Here is a 17,130-nt window from a genome sequence, read left to right on the forward strand (position 1 = left end):
TCCTGTTCATATTTCACAAAATACTGAGGTCACATGTAAAAGAATCCTACTTTGCTCTTGTACATATACATGTGTTTACGATTTGACTCAGTTTTCAACCAAAGCAGCTAAACCATCTTGGAAACTTCTTTCCTTTGCTTTGTTGTGCCTCATTTTAAATTCAGAACATAATTCTTTAGGACAAGAAGCATTCCTGTTTGTTGCATGTAATATTTAATTAAACTTTAAAAAAAAAAAGCGGAACTGTGAGTCATTCTCATTCACATTTTGCAGCCTCTTGTCCTTGGCCATTTGCTTTTATGATATTTCAAGTAATTTTATTTTTGCTCATTTTCTATAAAGCAATTTTAGTGAAGGTAAGATATGGAATGATCCAGAAAGACTGTCTTAATCACATCCTGCCATGGCATCTTTCAAGGTATGGTAATAGCTATGTTAATCAAAGAACCCTTCTCCTGCTGTTAAGCTGGAGCCCTAATTCTTTCTAACAACTGACCTCTTGTCTATACCTATCTTACAACACGTAGTACTGTGATTTATACTCCTATAAAAATTGAGTTGTTGCTGGGACTGTTTTGCTAAGGTTGCTCTTTCGCCTGTTTGTACAACTCAAGTTAAACAACTTGAGTCAGTTGAGAGAATTTACTACCAGAGAATTTAATTTATACAGAAACTTGATTTCTTTTATTTCAAAATGTGTACACATATGTGAAGTATATACGAAAGCACACCTGAGTTGGGATGGGAGGAAAGTTATCTACAAAAATAAGGTCAGTAACAATAGACAAATTATGTATTGTACACTATGTCTGAAGGACAGGTGATCACTTTAATGAGCAACTCTCTTCTTTTTTCTCTTTTTGTTAAATGTTTTCTTACTTGTATTTTCTTGTTTCAAGTTGGCCTGTGTTCTGTGAGCAAATGACATTTTAAACAAAATAACACATTAAGGATTTTTATTTTAAAAGTTAGTTGATCTTCTCTAACACAGCAAACATCTACCCTGCTCAGCACAGAGCTCCAACTTGAATCTGAATGTTTACATGTGTTTAAAAATGTTTTAACTTAAGTTTCCATGGCTAATGGAGGGCTATGACACTAAGTCTCACCTCTGAAGGATTGAATTTCAAGATGAGCTATAAGAGGCACTCTCTGCAGCATCTCTTAAGCAGTAACTGCTTCAAATACACTTTGATGCTCTTAGGCCCGTGGTAGGATTGAGACTAGTCAAACATTTTTAAGCCTCTTGCACAGCTGCAGGTCAGACAGGACTAGTGTTCTCCAAAGGGAGCTGACTACCATCCATTGAAACTTCCTCACTGCTCTCTCTGCAGCCCCTTTGATCACTGCAGTTCTGGGCTTGGCCTTGGTCATCTCCACACATGCTAGAGAGCGATGTCTTTGAAAACAGCTGGTGCTTTCAGAAACTATTCCTCATCTACTTCTTCCCCCTTGTATTGTCGAAGTACCTTTACCTTGTTTTCCGTGGTGGAGCCTGTGGTTCCAGAATGACAACTTCTTCCTCTTCACTATCAGACAAGACAATAGGTTCATCTTCAAAGAAACAAACACACATCTGATGAGTTTTGTGCAGACTTCGGTAGCTAGTAATTATTCCTAAATAAATACTCCAACTAGAAAGACAGATGCTCACTACTGCTAGTGCTGCTCTGAACCTTCACCTGGACATTTCTTAAAAAGAAATTTGTTTTGGGTGGTATACTAACTAGGAAAGGGGTGTCTCAAAAAGTGGCTATCCTCGTTCCCCTTTCTTGACGGGCAGTTCTTACTCTTTTAATTCTTGACTGCTAACAAAGTGATGTTGTTATAAGTGTCTAATACCAATATGAATATTCACCTTTCTCAGTTTCGTTGGTAACACTGGTATCCTCCATTTTAACTTTCTCCCATTCAAAAGCAGTAGCATCAGTTTCACCTTCCTCATCTGCAGTTTCTTCTCTCTCAGATTCTTCAAGGTCTCCCCAGGCATTTTCTATTCCTTCCCCAATTTGGGCTGTCCCAGGAGTGTGCAGTATTGGTTGGGTAAAACTTGAAGTAGTTAAGAAAAGCCCCTGTTAGTTGGCAATCTGTTGGTAATTTAATGCAAATTAGGTGGATTTTAATCTGTGTCTTTTCTCCCTAAGTCTTTAAGGGGGAGGTAGAAGAGAATACTTTGTTTCTAGGGAGATGGACAGTTTTAATTCTTAACGTTAACTAAATATGAATGAAATTATCTAAAGGCTGTTACCACCAACACCAGTATGATGGCGATAATTTCATCTGGAGGCTGTGAGAGTACCTAGACTGTGAGAAATTTTGGCCGTGTTTACCTTTAAAAGTGCTGAAGTGGTAGCTGAGGGGAAGCCTTTCCCCTCAACCCTCCCACATGTCGCATTAAAAAGGATACACTTCAGAAGGAGGATCAGCCTTAGTGATGATTTCTTCTGCTTGTTCTTCCACATCCTTAGTATCAACAGCAGCTCCCTCCATTTTGAAGGCAGTGATCTTCTGATTTGGTATAGATTCTGCAAAGCCAAATTTCCCACCTTCTTTCCTAGTCAATGACATGTTATTTCAGGATGTTTTACGTTTACAAATTCTTTTTCTTTTCATGCTTAAAACAGCTACAAGGAAAAAAAATGCTATTCATATTAAAGGCTGCTCCCTCCCACATGTTTATTGAAAATGATCTCTTGCCCCTTTCCCCAAACTCACCTAACTTTCTGATCATTCTCCAAAGCCTTCTGAATTAGTTCTGTTATTTCTGCAACCTTTACAGCTGCTATTTTACTGCATCTCAGAACCTGTTTATAATATATATGTAACAGCAGGTTATAATTGTAAAAAACAGGAATTTGACCAGAACCATAGTACACCACAGACAAAAAACACATAAAATACACTAGGAACTCACATTAACAGGACTTTTCAGTATCTACACTACTACAGGGAGTAGTTTAGATTTGAAAGGCTGCTCAAGGCAAATATTTACCTGATCCTTTAACAGCATAATCCCACCACTGGACTGTATGGTGCAAATTTCCTGGTGTTTATTCATGGCAATTACAAGGAGACCATCCATTACCTGTTCCTCTCTTTCACTTGGATCCACCAGTAAGTAGGTACTAGAATGAAGTTTCCACATATAATGCAATAAGAAAAAAAAAAAATTTGCAAGGAAGTTACTATCTTTAATAAAATAAGAATGGGGAAAAAAAAAAGCTTAAATAGAAATAGTAATTATGAATAGGCCTTTCCATCCTCAATCCATTTCTTCATTGTCTGTAAAAGGTGCTGTTTCCTTTTAAACTTGTGCAGTATGCTTAAGTATTACCATCATTTCTCATTCCAGGTAAAGTATTTTAAGAAACAAGTCTATGGTTACCAATATTTTTAGGACTCTTCTACATTGTCATTTTCTGCAGAACTGCTAATAGCTTGTTTCTGTCAAAGGCTTAAAAAAAAGCTTACCCTTGTTGGAAGAAGGCAAAACTGACACAAATAGGCATGTGATGGATACTCAAAGGGACAGGATCACGCTCCTCAGGGGTGTACTTTAAAAAGAATTAGTCCAGAAGAAAGTTATTTACAAAACATTTAATTTGAAGATGATGTACTGTATGCATGAGATATGTAAAGGATTTTTTTTAAAAAAAAAAAGCATAGAAAAAAGGTACGTGAACTTCTACTGATCCAAATATTAACAAAAGAAAAGTCTTTCTAATACTTCTTGTGTGGTTCTTTCTGATATTAATTACATAGGTAATTAATACAGCCCATTCTTCATTCTTGTATTTGATCTGGTTGACAGTAGCTCATGAGTCAAAACATTCCACAAAATTCTTCTTACAATTAATACTCCCCTAAGCCTGAAGTTGATAAAATTATGTGTTCAGCAGGCTCTCTTACTTACTATCCTCTTGCAAGTTGTGCAACAAGGCCTTCATCCTAAGCAACAGGGATCTTGGAGTTCATCTACTGACATAAACATTTATTTCTTCTCTCTTGGACAGAGAGGAACAACTATCTGCGGTCCTATAGCACTTACTATAGACTGATATATAACTTACCACAGTTATTTCCTCTCCTTGCACAGATACATCTGGTCTGCGAAAATGACACAAAGCTACAATTCCTGCTATACTAGCGGCATCAATGATGTTCCCATCATGATTTAACAGGTGCAGGTCCACACGAATTTGCCAAACCTAGGGAAAAGTGCACATAATGGCTCAGGACTTGATAGCATGATTCCACAGAAGCTGTCATTATTGCAATGATTTCAGCTTCTGAGTCACCAAAACAAAGTACTAGAGTATACTCATAAATTCATCAGTTCTTGGTTTAAGAAGTCATAATGAAAAATCTTAGTAAATCCAAAGATACACAGTATGCTAGGTTTAAACACTGGTAATTTTGACAGATACACAACAATGAAATATAGTTAAGATATTCAATCGGCAAAGAAATACTTCAGGGTGCTAACTGTTGCAAAAGGCTTGCAGAGATGAGTAAATTAAAACACATGGCATGCAAACTCAGATGGTTACATCCTTACTACGTTAGGCTAAAGTCAAAATTCTGAGTTTTCAAAACAAGACAGTGACCACTTCGAAAAAAACATATACGTCCTCTCGTGTCCGGAGTCAGCAACTTCCTGTACCTTTTCACCAGCAACAACACAGAGAGACTCCGTATCTATGCACTTCGAGTTTCTCAGGCATCGTTCTATCAGCCTGTTCAGTTTCACCAGCAGCTCAGATTGCCTGTTAAAACAAAATTGCCCCAGACTGTGTGCAATTAAACTGTATATTTACATGGACCCTAATAATGGCTCTTATGGTGCCCCTCTTTTTAGCTTTTTAAGGAAACTACATACCTGCCAGGCTCAAAAGCGGGTGCTGCCATTGGTGAGAGCTCAAGATTGAAGAAAAGGATACCTTCTGTAGCCCGATTTGGCTTGGGGGGCACGAGCTCACATGAGACTTGTCCAAGAACCCTGCAGTGAGAGGGCAATAAACCCTCAGATCACTGAATTTAGTAGGAAAAAAAATATCTACCACTAGAAACATGAGAGAATCCCTTAAAATATATATATGTTTATAGACATATATATACTTGCATTTCAGTTTTTATTTTGTACTTGTCATCTCCAAATTTCTACCCAGGCCCTCTCTCTCCTCTGTGCTCCAATTTATTGCACGGATTCCTACTGCCGAACTGCTGTCGCTTCCAGCCTTCATCCCGGGAATTACTTCTCAACGCCCCTCCCCCTGGGCCTCACGGATTATTTTAAAGCCCTCTTCCCCAGACAGGGAAGGACAGGCCAGGCGCGGGGAGTGGCCTCCCGCGGCCGCCGAACCCCCATCCCGCCCCGGCTACCTCGTCTTGCCCAGCTCCACGATGCAGCAGCCGTAGTCAGTGCCGAAGGAGATGCGCACGTTGCGGTAGTCATAGCACTGCCGCCCGTCCAGGCGCTGTCGGAGAGACACGCACAGGGTTACTGCACCATCGCCGCCCGCGGGGAAGGGGCCCGGGGCCCTGCCGCCGCCCGCGAGAAGGAGAGGAAGAAGGGGAAGGGGAGCCCGACACCTTCCGCTCCTGCACGGCGCGGAGGAGGAAGCGCCGCTCGCAGTTAGACAGCGGCGTTTCCTTCATGGCGGCCGTTAACGGCGGCGCGAGCCTGTGCGATCCCGACCGGCGCGCACCGCTGCGTCATCACGCGGCAGCCGTTGGACAGCAGAGCGCATGCGCGAGCCGCCCCAGCGCGGGAAGGGCTGAGGCGAAGCGCAGCGGGGCCTGAGCTGGTCCGGCCCGGCCCGGCCCGGCCCGGCCCGGCCCACTTCGCATGTGGCTCTGAGGCTGAACGCGGGATCAGTCTTCGCAGCTCCGGCAAAGCACAGCTTCCAAGAGAGACATGTTTATCCCCGGGGGCTCAGCCTGCTCAGTAAATGTGCTTGATAGAGTGACTGATTTCAGCGTCATGTTCTGCATTCGTAAACTCGTTCTCTTGAGAACTTACATGTTAAATCAATCTCTGTTAATCTGCAGCTTGCTTGATATCACTAGCCCTGCTTTTAAATGAGTGGAAGAGACTTTCCGGTGCTTCTGTAAGTCATCCCAATGTTTTTAAGTTTAAGCTCTGTTAAGAATTGAAACATGGAGGCCGCTGGGGGTGAAATTTGAGTCCAGTTGGCCTGAAATGGTCATAAAGTAGTGAATTACCTTGCAATGGGAATGCAAATAAAGCAATATTTAGTAGTTGAGGAAGTAAGGTTTAGTCATGGTTTGGTGACCTGTACTCATAAGTGATGGCTCAGGTGGCCTTGGAAGGGATTATTGTGGTGCCTGTGAGTCTCGATGTGTTTTTTAGTGACAGAGAATAAGGACCATGGGAATTTGTGAAAAAGGTCTTGTTCAGGAAATTGTATGGAATTAAAAGAACGCATCTCTTATTTTCATTGGTAACACAGATGCAGTGCGCAGTCTTCAAGTTAGGCAGAATACTAAGGAGATGCCAGAGAAAAATAGTCTGTAGAAAACAGCTAAGCTGGCAAGAGTAACAAGGTAAGTAGGATTACAAACGTACAACAAACTTCCCTGAACAATTCCTGTTCTGAAATGTCTTGCAAGTTAAAACTCAAGGCCTCTGCAAGTGTCTTTTATGTTTCATTTGTGTTGAAATGAGAAAATCTATTACACATAGTCTCCTGTAGGCTGTTGAAATATCTTCATTATGGTGTCTTTTTTTTAAAGCTTGTTAACACGTTTAGCAGGAGTTAGCAGCTGTTTACTCTGAACAAGTGCATCATATTCAGAAAATTGCAGATGGGACCAAATGAGGAAAAGTACTGTAAGATTGCCCACGCTGATTTTATATTTTCAGAAAAGATATTTATTCTAAAAGAATACCAACAAGGGATTATAATGGCTCTCATGTTGTAGAGACAAAGACAAGTAAACAGTTTTCCCAAATGATACTGAATGTAAAGCAACAGTAAGGTAGAAATTGATTTTAAACCTGCAAACTTTAGTCACAAATACGTTAATGTCTGGGATAAGATTCAAACTCATCAACTGTCATCATGATGTTATCTTTTGTTTTGTTTGTTTTTTCTTTTAGACTTTGATGTGTAGGTTTCACTCAAATTCTGACTATCCTGCTTTTATCTAGGAGACAGGAGAAAAGTCGTAGGAGAAAAGCCCTTCCACTGGGACCAAGCTTGCTCCTTGTAAGCAGACTTGGCCCTTAGTTCTGCAGTGATTTGGCCGATGCAACTTTTGACATGAAATCTTGAGTGTGGATACTAATCGTTTGCCATCGCTTAAGATTTGATATTATTTTGTGTGGATTAATAGCAGAACTAATTTCTGAATTACATACAGTTGAGTAAGTAATGAAGAGCTGGCATTTTTAAGTCATTGGACGCAAATCCAACAGTTTGAATTGTTTCATTTACTATTAGCAGGAGGGTATAACATGCACGCTTAGTAAGCACTGACAGAAATATGTTGGTAAAATGTGTAAGTTGAATAACAAAAGTGGAAAAATTCTGAAAGAGGCTGTATATGCAGGCTTTGCATTTTTAATGGCTTTCTAATTTAAGCTGTTTTTGCCAAGTATGTTAGTGCAAATGCTTTTCTACAACACTGATGCATTCGTTTTGTTGCACTGTGGTATGTATGTTGCATTCATAGAAATTCAATGAAGAGGTGTGGGTTTTTTTTTTTTTTGCATATTCAAATAAACATGAGCTAAACCTATAAATTAACTTTTTTACATCGTTTATGTGCTACCATTTTGCATTTGTCATTATACTTACTAAGAGACCATTTTCATGAATGCTCTAAGTCTTAGCATTTGTGGAAGCAGGATTGCAGAGTATTTGTCGTTTTATAATTTAAAGAGATGTGAAGTCTTTTTACATCCCAGTGAATAGAATTTGTTTGGTGATGCATTTAAGTTACGTCTCAAACAAATAGGACAATCAGAACAATGTTGCATTACCCTTTTCTCACTCTCTCTGCATGTTTTAGCGTAGGAGTCTAATGGTAGCATTACACAATATCATTATGATAACAAATGTGAACTTCTGTTCTGCTAACCTATTAAGGGAAATGAGGGGAAGGTGGCTGGGCCACTACCTTCAAATGAGCTCTGGAGAAGCAGCTTTTTGATATTGTTTTTCCATTTACTGTATTATTGGGAATTTGTCTACAGTCATTACAAGTTCTCTCCACGGTAAATTGGGTTAGCTTTGCCACTACTGTCATACTAAACCTCAGGAAAACAGAGTTTAATTTGTCTGAAAAAAAAATGATTAAGCCTTGTGACTCGTCATAGAAGGATATTGGATTGGCCAGACATGATCCTCCCTCATTTGGAAATCTGTGCAGACTACTTCCAATCGCACTCTTGTCCTTTATATGTTTGGAAATATTTCCAAGTTTATTTGCAGTGATCAAGGTAAGATTGACTGGTCTGTAGTTCCTCTTTCTTGTCCTTGAAGGTAGAAGTGGCATTTGTGTTTTCCTGGATCCTCAGGAACTTCTGAACACCACAACCTCTCAAATGTAATTAAGAGTGGCCTTAAAATGACTTGGGCCAGTTCCCTTGGCGCTCATGGCCATGGCTGCATTTCATCATGGCTAAATTATTTTCTTGATGATACATATGCATATTTTGGCTCTACATTCAAATTAAAGGACCATTCAATAGATCCATGGAAACAGTGAGGTTGCAGAGGTTTCACTAGAGACCTAATCTGGCACACAAACATTTTATTAGTGGTGATGATATGCAAGAAGGAGAGATGCCAATTTGAATTACAGGATTTTGATTGAGTTTGGAAAGCTATTGGCTTACAAGCTGGAAAAGAATATCTTCCTGTGGTGCATTTCATGTGCATAGTAGCAGGACGTGGTGACTGTGAAACCTTACTGTGCCATTTTGTCAGCTTGCAGTAATGTATAAGGTGCACAGAAAATGTCACTATCTTTTTTTTTTTTGGATTGGAAAAAAACTTTTATTGAAGGCTATATGGACCGTACAGGCTGAAGGCATAAAGGCTTAAAACATAAGAGTAGGACTTCACGCAGAGAAGTATTCTGCAGAGGTCATATCTTTCCTGATTAAAATGTTTTGTGCTGAGCTGCCCCTTCGTCTCACTCTGCGCTCTGCTGTCAGTAGCGCCCTTACATTCTGTGTTCTGCAGCGTTCTGCAGGCTTAGACTGGTCTCTGGACATCAACATGAGCAGTTCAGCGCTGTCACTTCTGGTTTACATTCATGTAAAGGAGCAGAGCCTTGTGCCTCTGTTGGGCAGGCTGGGGCCCAGAGCCTTTGGGTGCCCTTTTGACAGAGGTGAGCGACTGGGCTGTTGTGGAGCTACAGTCTGGTTGCTTAGCAAAGCAATAATTTCCTTGTAAAAGAAGTTCTTGTAACAGTTTGGATAAAACGTTATTTTTATAGGAGTTGCATGTTTCATCCCCACTTTTACTAGGTTTTATTGTTCTGTCAACAACTTCTCCAGAAGTTAGTTTTGATTATCTTTATTGCTGAGGAGACAAGTAAGGTAAACTCCTGCTTCCGAAGCTGTTTTTGTTCAAGATCAGTAAAATACACAGAGAATTTGGTGATGGACTTCAGGAAAAGCTGGGTGAGATTCCCATCAAGTCAGTAACTTAGGCCCCAAAGGAACCAAGTTGTATGGGAGGGCTAGAAAAGAGTTACTTCCTGTGTTTCGTGACATCTTTGCACAAAGCTTACTTTGGAGATTTTGTACGTGCACGTGTGCTAGGAAGGATAAACAATTTGATGCAAAAATTAAGGATGTTTAAAACCACATATCAGTGGAAATTTGAAGCAGGATACATGGGAAAATAAGGTCAATGGAATAGGCTAATGAAATAGAAGCTGAGCTAATACACAATTACTGCAATGTTTCTGTTCAGTAAAAGGCAGAGTTGTAATTGTAACCAAGTAATAGAAGTACACTGGGTTTTTGAAATGACAGAGGAAGGGAATGAGTGTATTATGCTGCCCAGTAAGTGAATAAATCACAGGCACTTAGACTAACGCAGGAATCCTCCAAAAGAGGAACCTAATGATCTATTGTGCCCACAGAGATGCGTTCTTTCATTTGAGATCAATGTTCTGCAGGCTGAAATGCCCAAATTCGATTATCCTACCAAACTGAGCCATGAGACAAAATCACATATGACGACCGAAGAAAAAAACAAACTGCATCAGAATCTTAGTATCTTGACTCTAAGCCTCCAGCAACCATATTTTATGGCTTAATAAAAAATAATTAAAATTTGATCTTCTTTCTTCACAGTAAACTTAAATATAATGTGCCCCATGCTGCTTTGCTGCTGCTCCCACTCTCCAGTGTCTCCAGTATACACATTTACATGTATATGCACAACATGTTGTATTCAATGTTTTAGTAGATAGATTTGGGAAGAAAAGCTCTACATAAACATAAAAAATACTTTTAATAGCTCGATTTTACAAGAGCTGCCAAGGCTTAGAAACAAACACAGTTCTACCAGAGGGGATGAAGGAGGTGGGTAATCACTGTGAGCAGCGCAGGCTGCGGAAATAAAACTTGCGCAGTTCAGGCTGCTTAACAGCTTGATGCAGTGAGGTCCTCTTGGCCTTAGTCCAGAAAAACACTTAAACAAGCTCTGTATTTGAAGCACAGCTGTGAGGCTCTTTGTACCTTACTGGTTCGCAGGAAGGTGCCGCAGCTTGAGTGCCTAAAATTTAGGTGGGTAGTTTCCTAATTTATCCGTCCCAGTAATTTTATTCCCTAAAAGAAGCTCTGGATCATAGGCAAACCATCCAAGTATCAGATTTAAACAAGTTAATAAGTTCTGGTCCGTCTGCTCTCTGGATGTTCATTTTATTATTCTCCAGAGGCTAAGTTTCTGAGTTCACCCCGGAATATTTGTACTGTTTCTGCCCATGCCATAGGCTTCACATAAGCACTTCTGTTTCATTTTTAGTAGAAAGGAAATTTATTTTCTCAAGAAAGAGTCCTGTCAGAGGTTCTAGTCCTGTTGACCCTTTTTCTATTCAGCCCTTCTTATCTCTAAGCAATCCTCTGGGAAAGTGGTAAAGTCTTTGCTGGGTGGGATTTTGGCAGGCAGGCAGCGAAGTTGCAGAAAAGAAACACTCTGTCTTCTTTTGAGAGCTGAAATATTATTCTGTCATCATGTAATGGCACTTAATTAATCTATAACTTAGAGGCTCAGCACAATACTTAGCAGGGAAGAGTCTGGCTTTCTCTAAGTTGTGCAATTTCTCTCTGTGTGTCTCGGCCAGAGAGGTATGCACTTCAGCATGTCGCTCTCGATATGTGTGCGTGGGGCGGGGGGGGGGCTTGCTTTTATTATTATGTTTACAATAGCCTTTGAGTTAGAAGAATCACATTAAGCCAAGAACTGTTAAAGTTAGTGTCGAAGGCTCCAAACATAAAAAAGCAATGTCTGGATTAAGATTTTTAGTGTTGTTTAAAATTTTCAAACCTGGCAGAAACATCTTCAAGTTCAGAGGAGTGTGACACTTGTTTGTACTGAACAGGGAATTGATTCTCCTTGCTGAATGTTTCATTGTTTTAAAAAAATAAAAAATGTTCACGACAAAGTAGAAACTAGTTTCCTTTCATGTTAAATGTTGGATAATTACTCAGTGTAGGCAAAAATTACTATTATTTTTTTAAGAAGCACTTTATTGCATTCTGGTCTTGACTATTACTTGGCAGAGATAATAGATTAATTATTGGATATTAAATTGATACAGCATAAGTGGCTTGATACAAGAACTCAGGAGTTTGAGATTGAAACTAATATAGGTTTGAAAAATTAAATTTTTCTACTGGAAAAGTAGACAAGCATGTTTACTGATACACTTTGTTGATCTTACTGTTGTAAGCACTTACTCTACTATTCTTATAACACAGGGGAAATCCATAGTACTGAAAAGCCTGAAAAGCTGATCCATAAGTGGTGATGGCACATTTATGATGAGCAAAACTGTGGAATATTTTTCTCTTTTGAAACCAGAATTATTTTGAATAATTCCATCCATTTTCCCACAATCCACAGTCTCTCGGTCTCAAGTGCCAGACTACACTGCTGCCAGTATAGGATGGATGGAAGAAATGTGTACGAGGTGCTGTGATGATCATGACCTGGATTTCTGCTGCCTATTAATTGAATCTGCTGAGCCTTACAACTCCAACAAATCAGTATCATTTCCATTCCCAGATCCTCCAAAACACCATCATGACTCAGAGTAATAACTGAATGAATAAGTACATTTGGTTACAAATAGAAGGAAAATCTGACTGCATTTATAGAATCGTCAGCTATAACAATGTTAGACAGCACGTATTAATGCAATTGCAGGAGAGGTGGTTCAACCCCAGAGAAAGCAGGATAAATAATAAATGGTCAAGTTAAACCACTAAATAAGAAGTGTTCTTTCTGAATATTTCTCCTGCTTATTCAGCCTGCAAACAAGAAATGAATCCTGACCACCTAATTACTTGAGAAATTGGCAGGCATAATCTTTTTCAAGCCCTTTTGTTATTCTCTGTGACAGCTTCTTTCGAGAAGTCAATCTTTATACTAAAATATTTTAGTACAAACAGAAGGTGCATTTTTAACACATATGGATGCACCTCTCTTGAATAACCACTCTCAGAGTGGCTATCTCTCTGTAGAGCCTTACTACTTTGTATGAAGAATAAGGATTGGGAAAAAGTTCTCACATACCTATCTACTGAGGTTGTATATTACATATGTTTTTGTACACAGTCTGTGAAATGCTTTGTGTTATATTTATATAGGATTAAATTTGGGGTAAAAGATGGTGAAATGCAACTTTAAGTAATTTCAGAATTCTGTTTCGATCACAAAAAAAGAGATGTTTTTTGCTGATTTTAAATACAATTTTGTATTTGCAACTGGTTCCTAAAACAGAGTCCTTGTTAAGGTGCAAAGGCATATTTCGGAAGTAAGGACTCCTGTATACAGCAGCTGTTTACAAGGCGTTAGTGCCCAGGGCAGCAGACTGTCTTTCCTGGACATTTAGATCAATATTCTGTGCATTCAAAAGTGTGTTAATACTGTTGTATTTCCCAAAATTCTAATTCTGAATTCCTCATGAAGAAAAACTGATGAGAAAATACTGTTTCAAGTAGTTCAATTCCTCACTCCTAATAAAGGCAAAGTGGGAAGCTGGTAAATATTGTGCTTGAGGGGCTATAGACCAGGAAAGTATCTAGTGGTGGTGGAAGGTGCTGGTGGATTATGGATGTGGGGCTTTTGTGCTTCTGTCAGATAATATTTTCTACAGTATTGATAAAGATGTCAGAATGAAGCTTTGCTACTTCAGGAAGAGATGAATTATCATTTTCCCAAATTGCTTCAAATTGTATATTAAATATTATTACGAAGGTCAAATGAGTATAGAAGATTCAGTGTAAAATGGTAGCTCAATAGATAATTACCTTCTCAGCTCAAACTTGCGTCAAAGCTATACTTAAATTTAAGAATTTCGAAAGTTTTATCCTAAGGAAAGTGGAATACATATATTTATTTGCCATATTTCTTGGGAGAGCAAGACAGTTAGTATGGTCCTGACAAAATTAGGAATATATGCAGCAGTCATTATGTTCATTCTTTTAAATTTCAGTCCTAATGCTCATAAATCCATGTTTGCTTTGGGAATGTGACTTTAGCCGAGATCAATGGCTTGAGGAAAGCGCAGAGTGACATCCAAACACACACATGGAAGGTTTTCCATGAGGATCTCAGGAGCCGCCTCGGGTTCACCCGCTCTCCTGTAGCTTGGGTGCACAGAGGGCCCTGGGGAGCAGGGAAATGCCTCGCAGACAGTATTTGTCATGGCTTTCGTGTAGCCTGGACAAGCGGCCAGGGTTTGAGCTCAAGTTCCTGTCTGCCTTGTATTACCTGGCCGGTGCCCTCCCTCGTGCCTGGGGCTGGGGCTCTGCTCCCCACGCGAGTGCCCTTCTCGGCCGGGAGCCCCCGGGCTACCCCGGGCCCCCCGACGGCGGCTCCTGGCCCCGAGGAGGCGGCGCCGCCGGCACCTGCTGGAGCCAGAGGGGCAGCTCTGCCACTCTGTCCCGGCTGCCGCAGCCCTGGCCACCCGCACCGCCGATGCTGCTCCTGGCCGCCCACGGGGCGCGCCTGCTGCGGGCGGCGAGAGCCGAGCCAAGCGGGACCGAGCCGAGCCAAGCCGCGCGCGACCCAGCTGCGTGGCACTGAGCTGAGTCGCGCAGGACCGCGCCGCGCTGCCCCGGAACCTGCGCGCCCGCCGGCGGCGGGCATGGAGTGGGAGCTCAACCTGCTGCTCTACCTGGCGCTCTTCTTCCTGCTGCTGCTGCTGCTGCTGCTGCTCCTGTGCCTGGTGCTCCGGCAGCTGAAGCGCTCGGCGGGCAGCGCTCCTGGGGCACCGCGGCGCAGCCGACCCTCTCGGCGCGAGCCCTGGGGCTTGTGCCGGGAGCAGGCGCTGTGACTGCTGCCCATCACCCTCACCTCGGGCCACCTCGGCCTCGCCAGCCGCCTGCACCAGCCCCAGGGCTCCTGCTAACCACAGGCATCTCCTGTTCCCTCACCTTGGCTTCACCTGCAGCCGAGAAATTGAGGAGGCAGCTGAAGGTGAGCTTGCCCGACGCGTTTTGCTCTCTACCAAAATCAGGTAAAGCTCCTGACATGTAAATGTAAAGTGCTTTGTGGGAGAGATTAGTTTGGATTTACTTTGGTGTACTCAAATCTGAGTTTGACTCAATTAGACTGTTATTTTACAGGATTTACTCCCTGCATATGTCTAAAACACTAGTTTTGCTTAACTCACAGTAGGTGGGGACAGACCTGGCATTCTGCCTCTTCTGACTTCTCCAGTTCACCACTGTGGCTGTGGTCTGCCTTGGCCTCAGCACAGCAACCCAGACACTGCAGCGGCGGCCGGAGAGTCCCCACGGCCAGTCCTGCTGCTCCCTGCCACCCTGCGCCAAAGGACTGGGCACTGTGAAGGAAGTGCTGTGGGCCACCAGGACTTTCTCACAGTGTTGCCTTTTGCTTTCTCACAGTGTCAACTTTGATAGCTCTCCAATTATGGTGGCTTTGGAAACAAGGCAGTACATAAGTGAGATCTGCCCTTGTGCATCACTATGAAAGCAGGATTTGGAAGGGACTTTCGACTGCTTGTGTGGCACATGGCCATCTCCCAGGTGTGTGAGGCATAGCAAAATGGCTCTGTAAAGCGGCGCTTTGGGTTTGAGGCTATTGAGGCATGGGCTGGCAGCTCCCAAAGAGACCAAACAAAGTACCGTGCATTTCCCTGGGGGTTGCAGTGGCAAGGCTGGCATGGGTGTCTGCACCATGACAAGTGCATGGACACAGTGTGGTCTGTATAGGAAGGATAAATGAAGAAGTTCTTAATGGATGCCAACAACCGGCCAACAAGCTCAGTGAAAAAAAAAAAAGTATTTTGGAAGCCTTGTAGGGTTGATTTCTAAGTGTGTGTGTTTTTTGGGTTTTTTAAAAGATCTTATTAGATTACAGTTCCTGGAAGCAGCCTGGCTGCTAGAAGAGCATGGTGTAGCGTTGCAGCAGGGTGTATTTAGAGGGCAGAGCACTGTGCTAATTCAAACAGTGTCTCCTAGCGTCCCGCCTGCCATACAGAGATCTGCCCTGCATTTCTCCATTGCAAGGCAGCGTGCTGCATGCACAGAGCTCCTGGTTTCCCAGCTCCGTATGTCAGCTCCCAGCCCTCGCCCTGTGGAGTCTGGGCTCTCTCCCCATCTGCCCTGTGCCTTGCCCTTCTCTCGTTTCTCTTGCCGCTGGCTGCAGGTGACTGGGCACGGACGTGTGGGACAGGGGCGAGGAAGACCCTGTCTTCCTTCCTGCGAGCAAGGCGCTGTTGCGGGCACAGCTGGTCAGAGCTGGCACAGTTGGGACTGCTGCTCCCCATGCCCTTCCCAGCCTTTGCATGGGCTTTGGGGCTGCCCATGCCGTGCCGGGGTATCCTACATAGCAATAACATTTCCTTTCTCTCCTTTGGTAAAAATGGCAGGAGGGATAACTTCTGTCATCAATTAGAAAGAGGTCTGGCTGATGGTTTTACTTGATTAATACAAATAAATGTGCAACAGTAGGACGTATTGTATGTGAGCACACAGAGATTATCTACTGAGTTGACTCTGCAGATAAATAGCCCTGAGGTATGTCAAATAGTGTGAGTAGTTGGGATGGTTTTAGCAGGTTTTAATAGTAGGAATCTTAGACGTATTTTAAAGTTTGATTTGCACAAGCAGTGCCTACTTAGTGTATTGTGAAGAAATTGAGATTTTTTTAAAACAAATTTTCATAAATCTGGCTGCCAGGCAGGACATAGGCTGTACTAGCTTTATCTGGAAATTTGAAACTAATAGACCATTCACCTCTCAAATAAATTGCATTTCAGTTAGTGCTCAATGTGCAAAGCAACAAGAGGGTCTCTCGTGCTGATGATGGGTGCGGGCACTGGTACCCTGTCGCTGGGCAGGGCTGAGCTCTTCTCTCTGTCCAGACACCTAGTTCACACCTGCTTACTGGACTGTTGCTGACAAAAGGAGGGAATGCAGATAAACGCAGCACAAAGATTTTAGGGACGCGCGTGAGGGGAGGATTACAATAGTTTAGTGTGTATACTTTTGGTAGCTGGCAGCTAAAGGGGAGCACGATTGCCCACGTATGCTCGAGGGGTGTGAATATGGAAGGAGACTTAGCAGAACCTGCAACAAGGTATAATGAGACAGAGGAATACGGACAGCAGGAGAAAGTGCTTGACGGTGAGATGTGTTAGATTAAGAGATAATCGCTCAAAGAAAACACAAGAAGCTTGGTATTTGCATGTTGAAAATTAGGTACAATGTACAAGAGGGAAGAAATCTATGCTTTTACAAAGGTGTATCAGCTATTGAATTAGCTATGTTCTCACCTATAGATTAAAAGAACATTAAGCACCGTGTATCAAATTTATTTCTGGTGAAGCCTGAGGAATTATACCAGGAATGTCTTACTTTGGAGATTGGTAAATAATCTAAAATAAGTA

The 17,130-nt window shown here is 42.0% G+C and overlaps 2 protein-coding genes across 2 annotated transcripts; one reads left to right on the plus strand and one right to left on the minus strand.

The window, feature by feature from the left end:
* Positions 1-704: 704 nt before the first annotated feature.
* Positions 705-5,697, minus strand: EXOSC9 (exosome component 9). The gene is made up of 12 exons (XM_088527689.1): positions 5,593-5,697; positions 5,383-5,477; positions 4,880-4,999; positions 4,664-4,766; positions 4,071-4,208; positions 3,472-3,554; positions 2,993-3,125; positions 2,716-2,804; positions 2,408-2,554; positions 1,859-2,049; positions 1,476-1,554; positions 705-911 (listed from the first exon to the last, which is right to left on the minus strand). The coding sequence occupies exons 1-12, from the start codon at positions 5,656-5,658 to the stop codon at positions 830-832; spliced, it is 1,326 nt and encodes a 441-aa protein (XP_088383815.1). The 5' UTR covers positions 5,659-5,697; the 3' UTR covers positions 705-829.
* Positions 5,698-14,361: 8,664 nt separating this feature from the next.
* On the plus strand, positions 14,362-14,550 carry SMIM43 (small integral membrane protein 43). The gene has a single exon (XM_088527704.1). The coding sequence runs from the start codon at positions 14,362-14,364 to the stop codon at positions 14,548-14,550; it is 189 nt and encodes a 62-aa protein (XP_088383830.1).
* The last annotated feature ends 2,580 nt before the right edge of the window (positions 14,551-17,130 follow it).

The sequence above is a fragment of the Tinamus guttatus genome, unplaced genomic scaffold, assembly GCF_059628265.1.
Source record: "Tinamus guttatus ecotype Peru unplaced genomic scaffold, ASM5962826v1 Tinamus_guttatus_pri_ptg000288l, whole genome shotgun sequence".
Taxonomy (NCBI): domain Eukaryota; kingdom Metazoa; phylum Chordata; class Aves; order Tinamiformes; family Tinamidae; genus Tinamus; species Tinamus guttatus.

Bases quoted from the DNA above. Each gene is read 5' to 3' on its own strand.
- EXOSC9 (XM_088527689.1), bottom strand. From the start codon at position 5,658: ATGAAGGAAACGCCGCTGTCTAACTGCGAGCGGCGCTTCCTCCTCCGC. The intron at 2,805-2,992 runs GTAAATATTTGC...TATTATAAACAG, and splicing joins TTATGCTGTTAAAGGATCAG to GTTCTGAGATGCAGTAAAAT. The intron at 912-1,475 runs GTAAAGGTACTT...ATTTGCTCACAG, and splicing joins GCTCCACCACGGAAAACAAG to AACACAGGCCAACTTGAAAC.
- SMIM43 (XM_088527704.1), top strand. From the start codon at position 14,362: ATGGAGTGGGAGCTCAACCTGCTGCTCTACCTGGCGCTCTTCTTCCTG.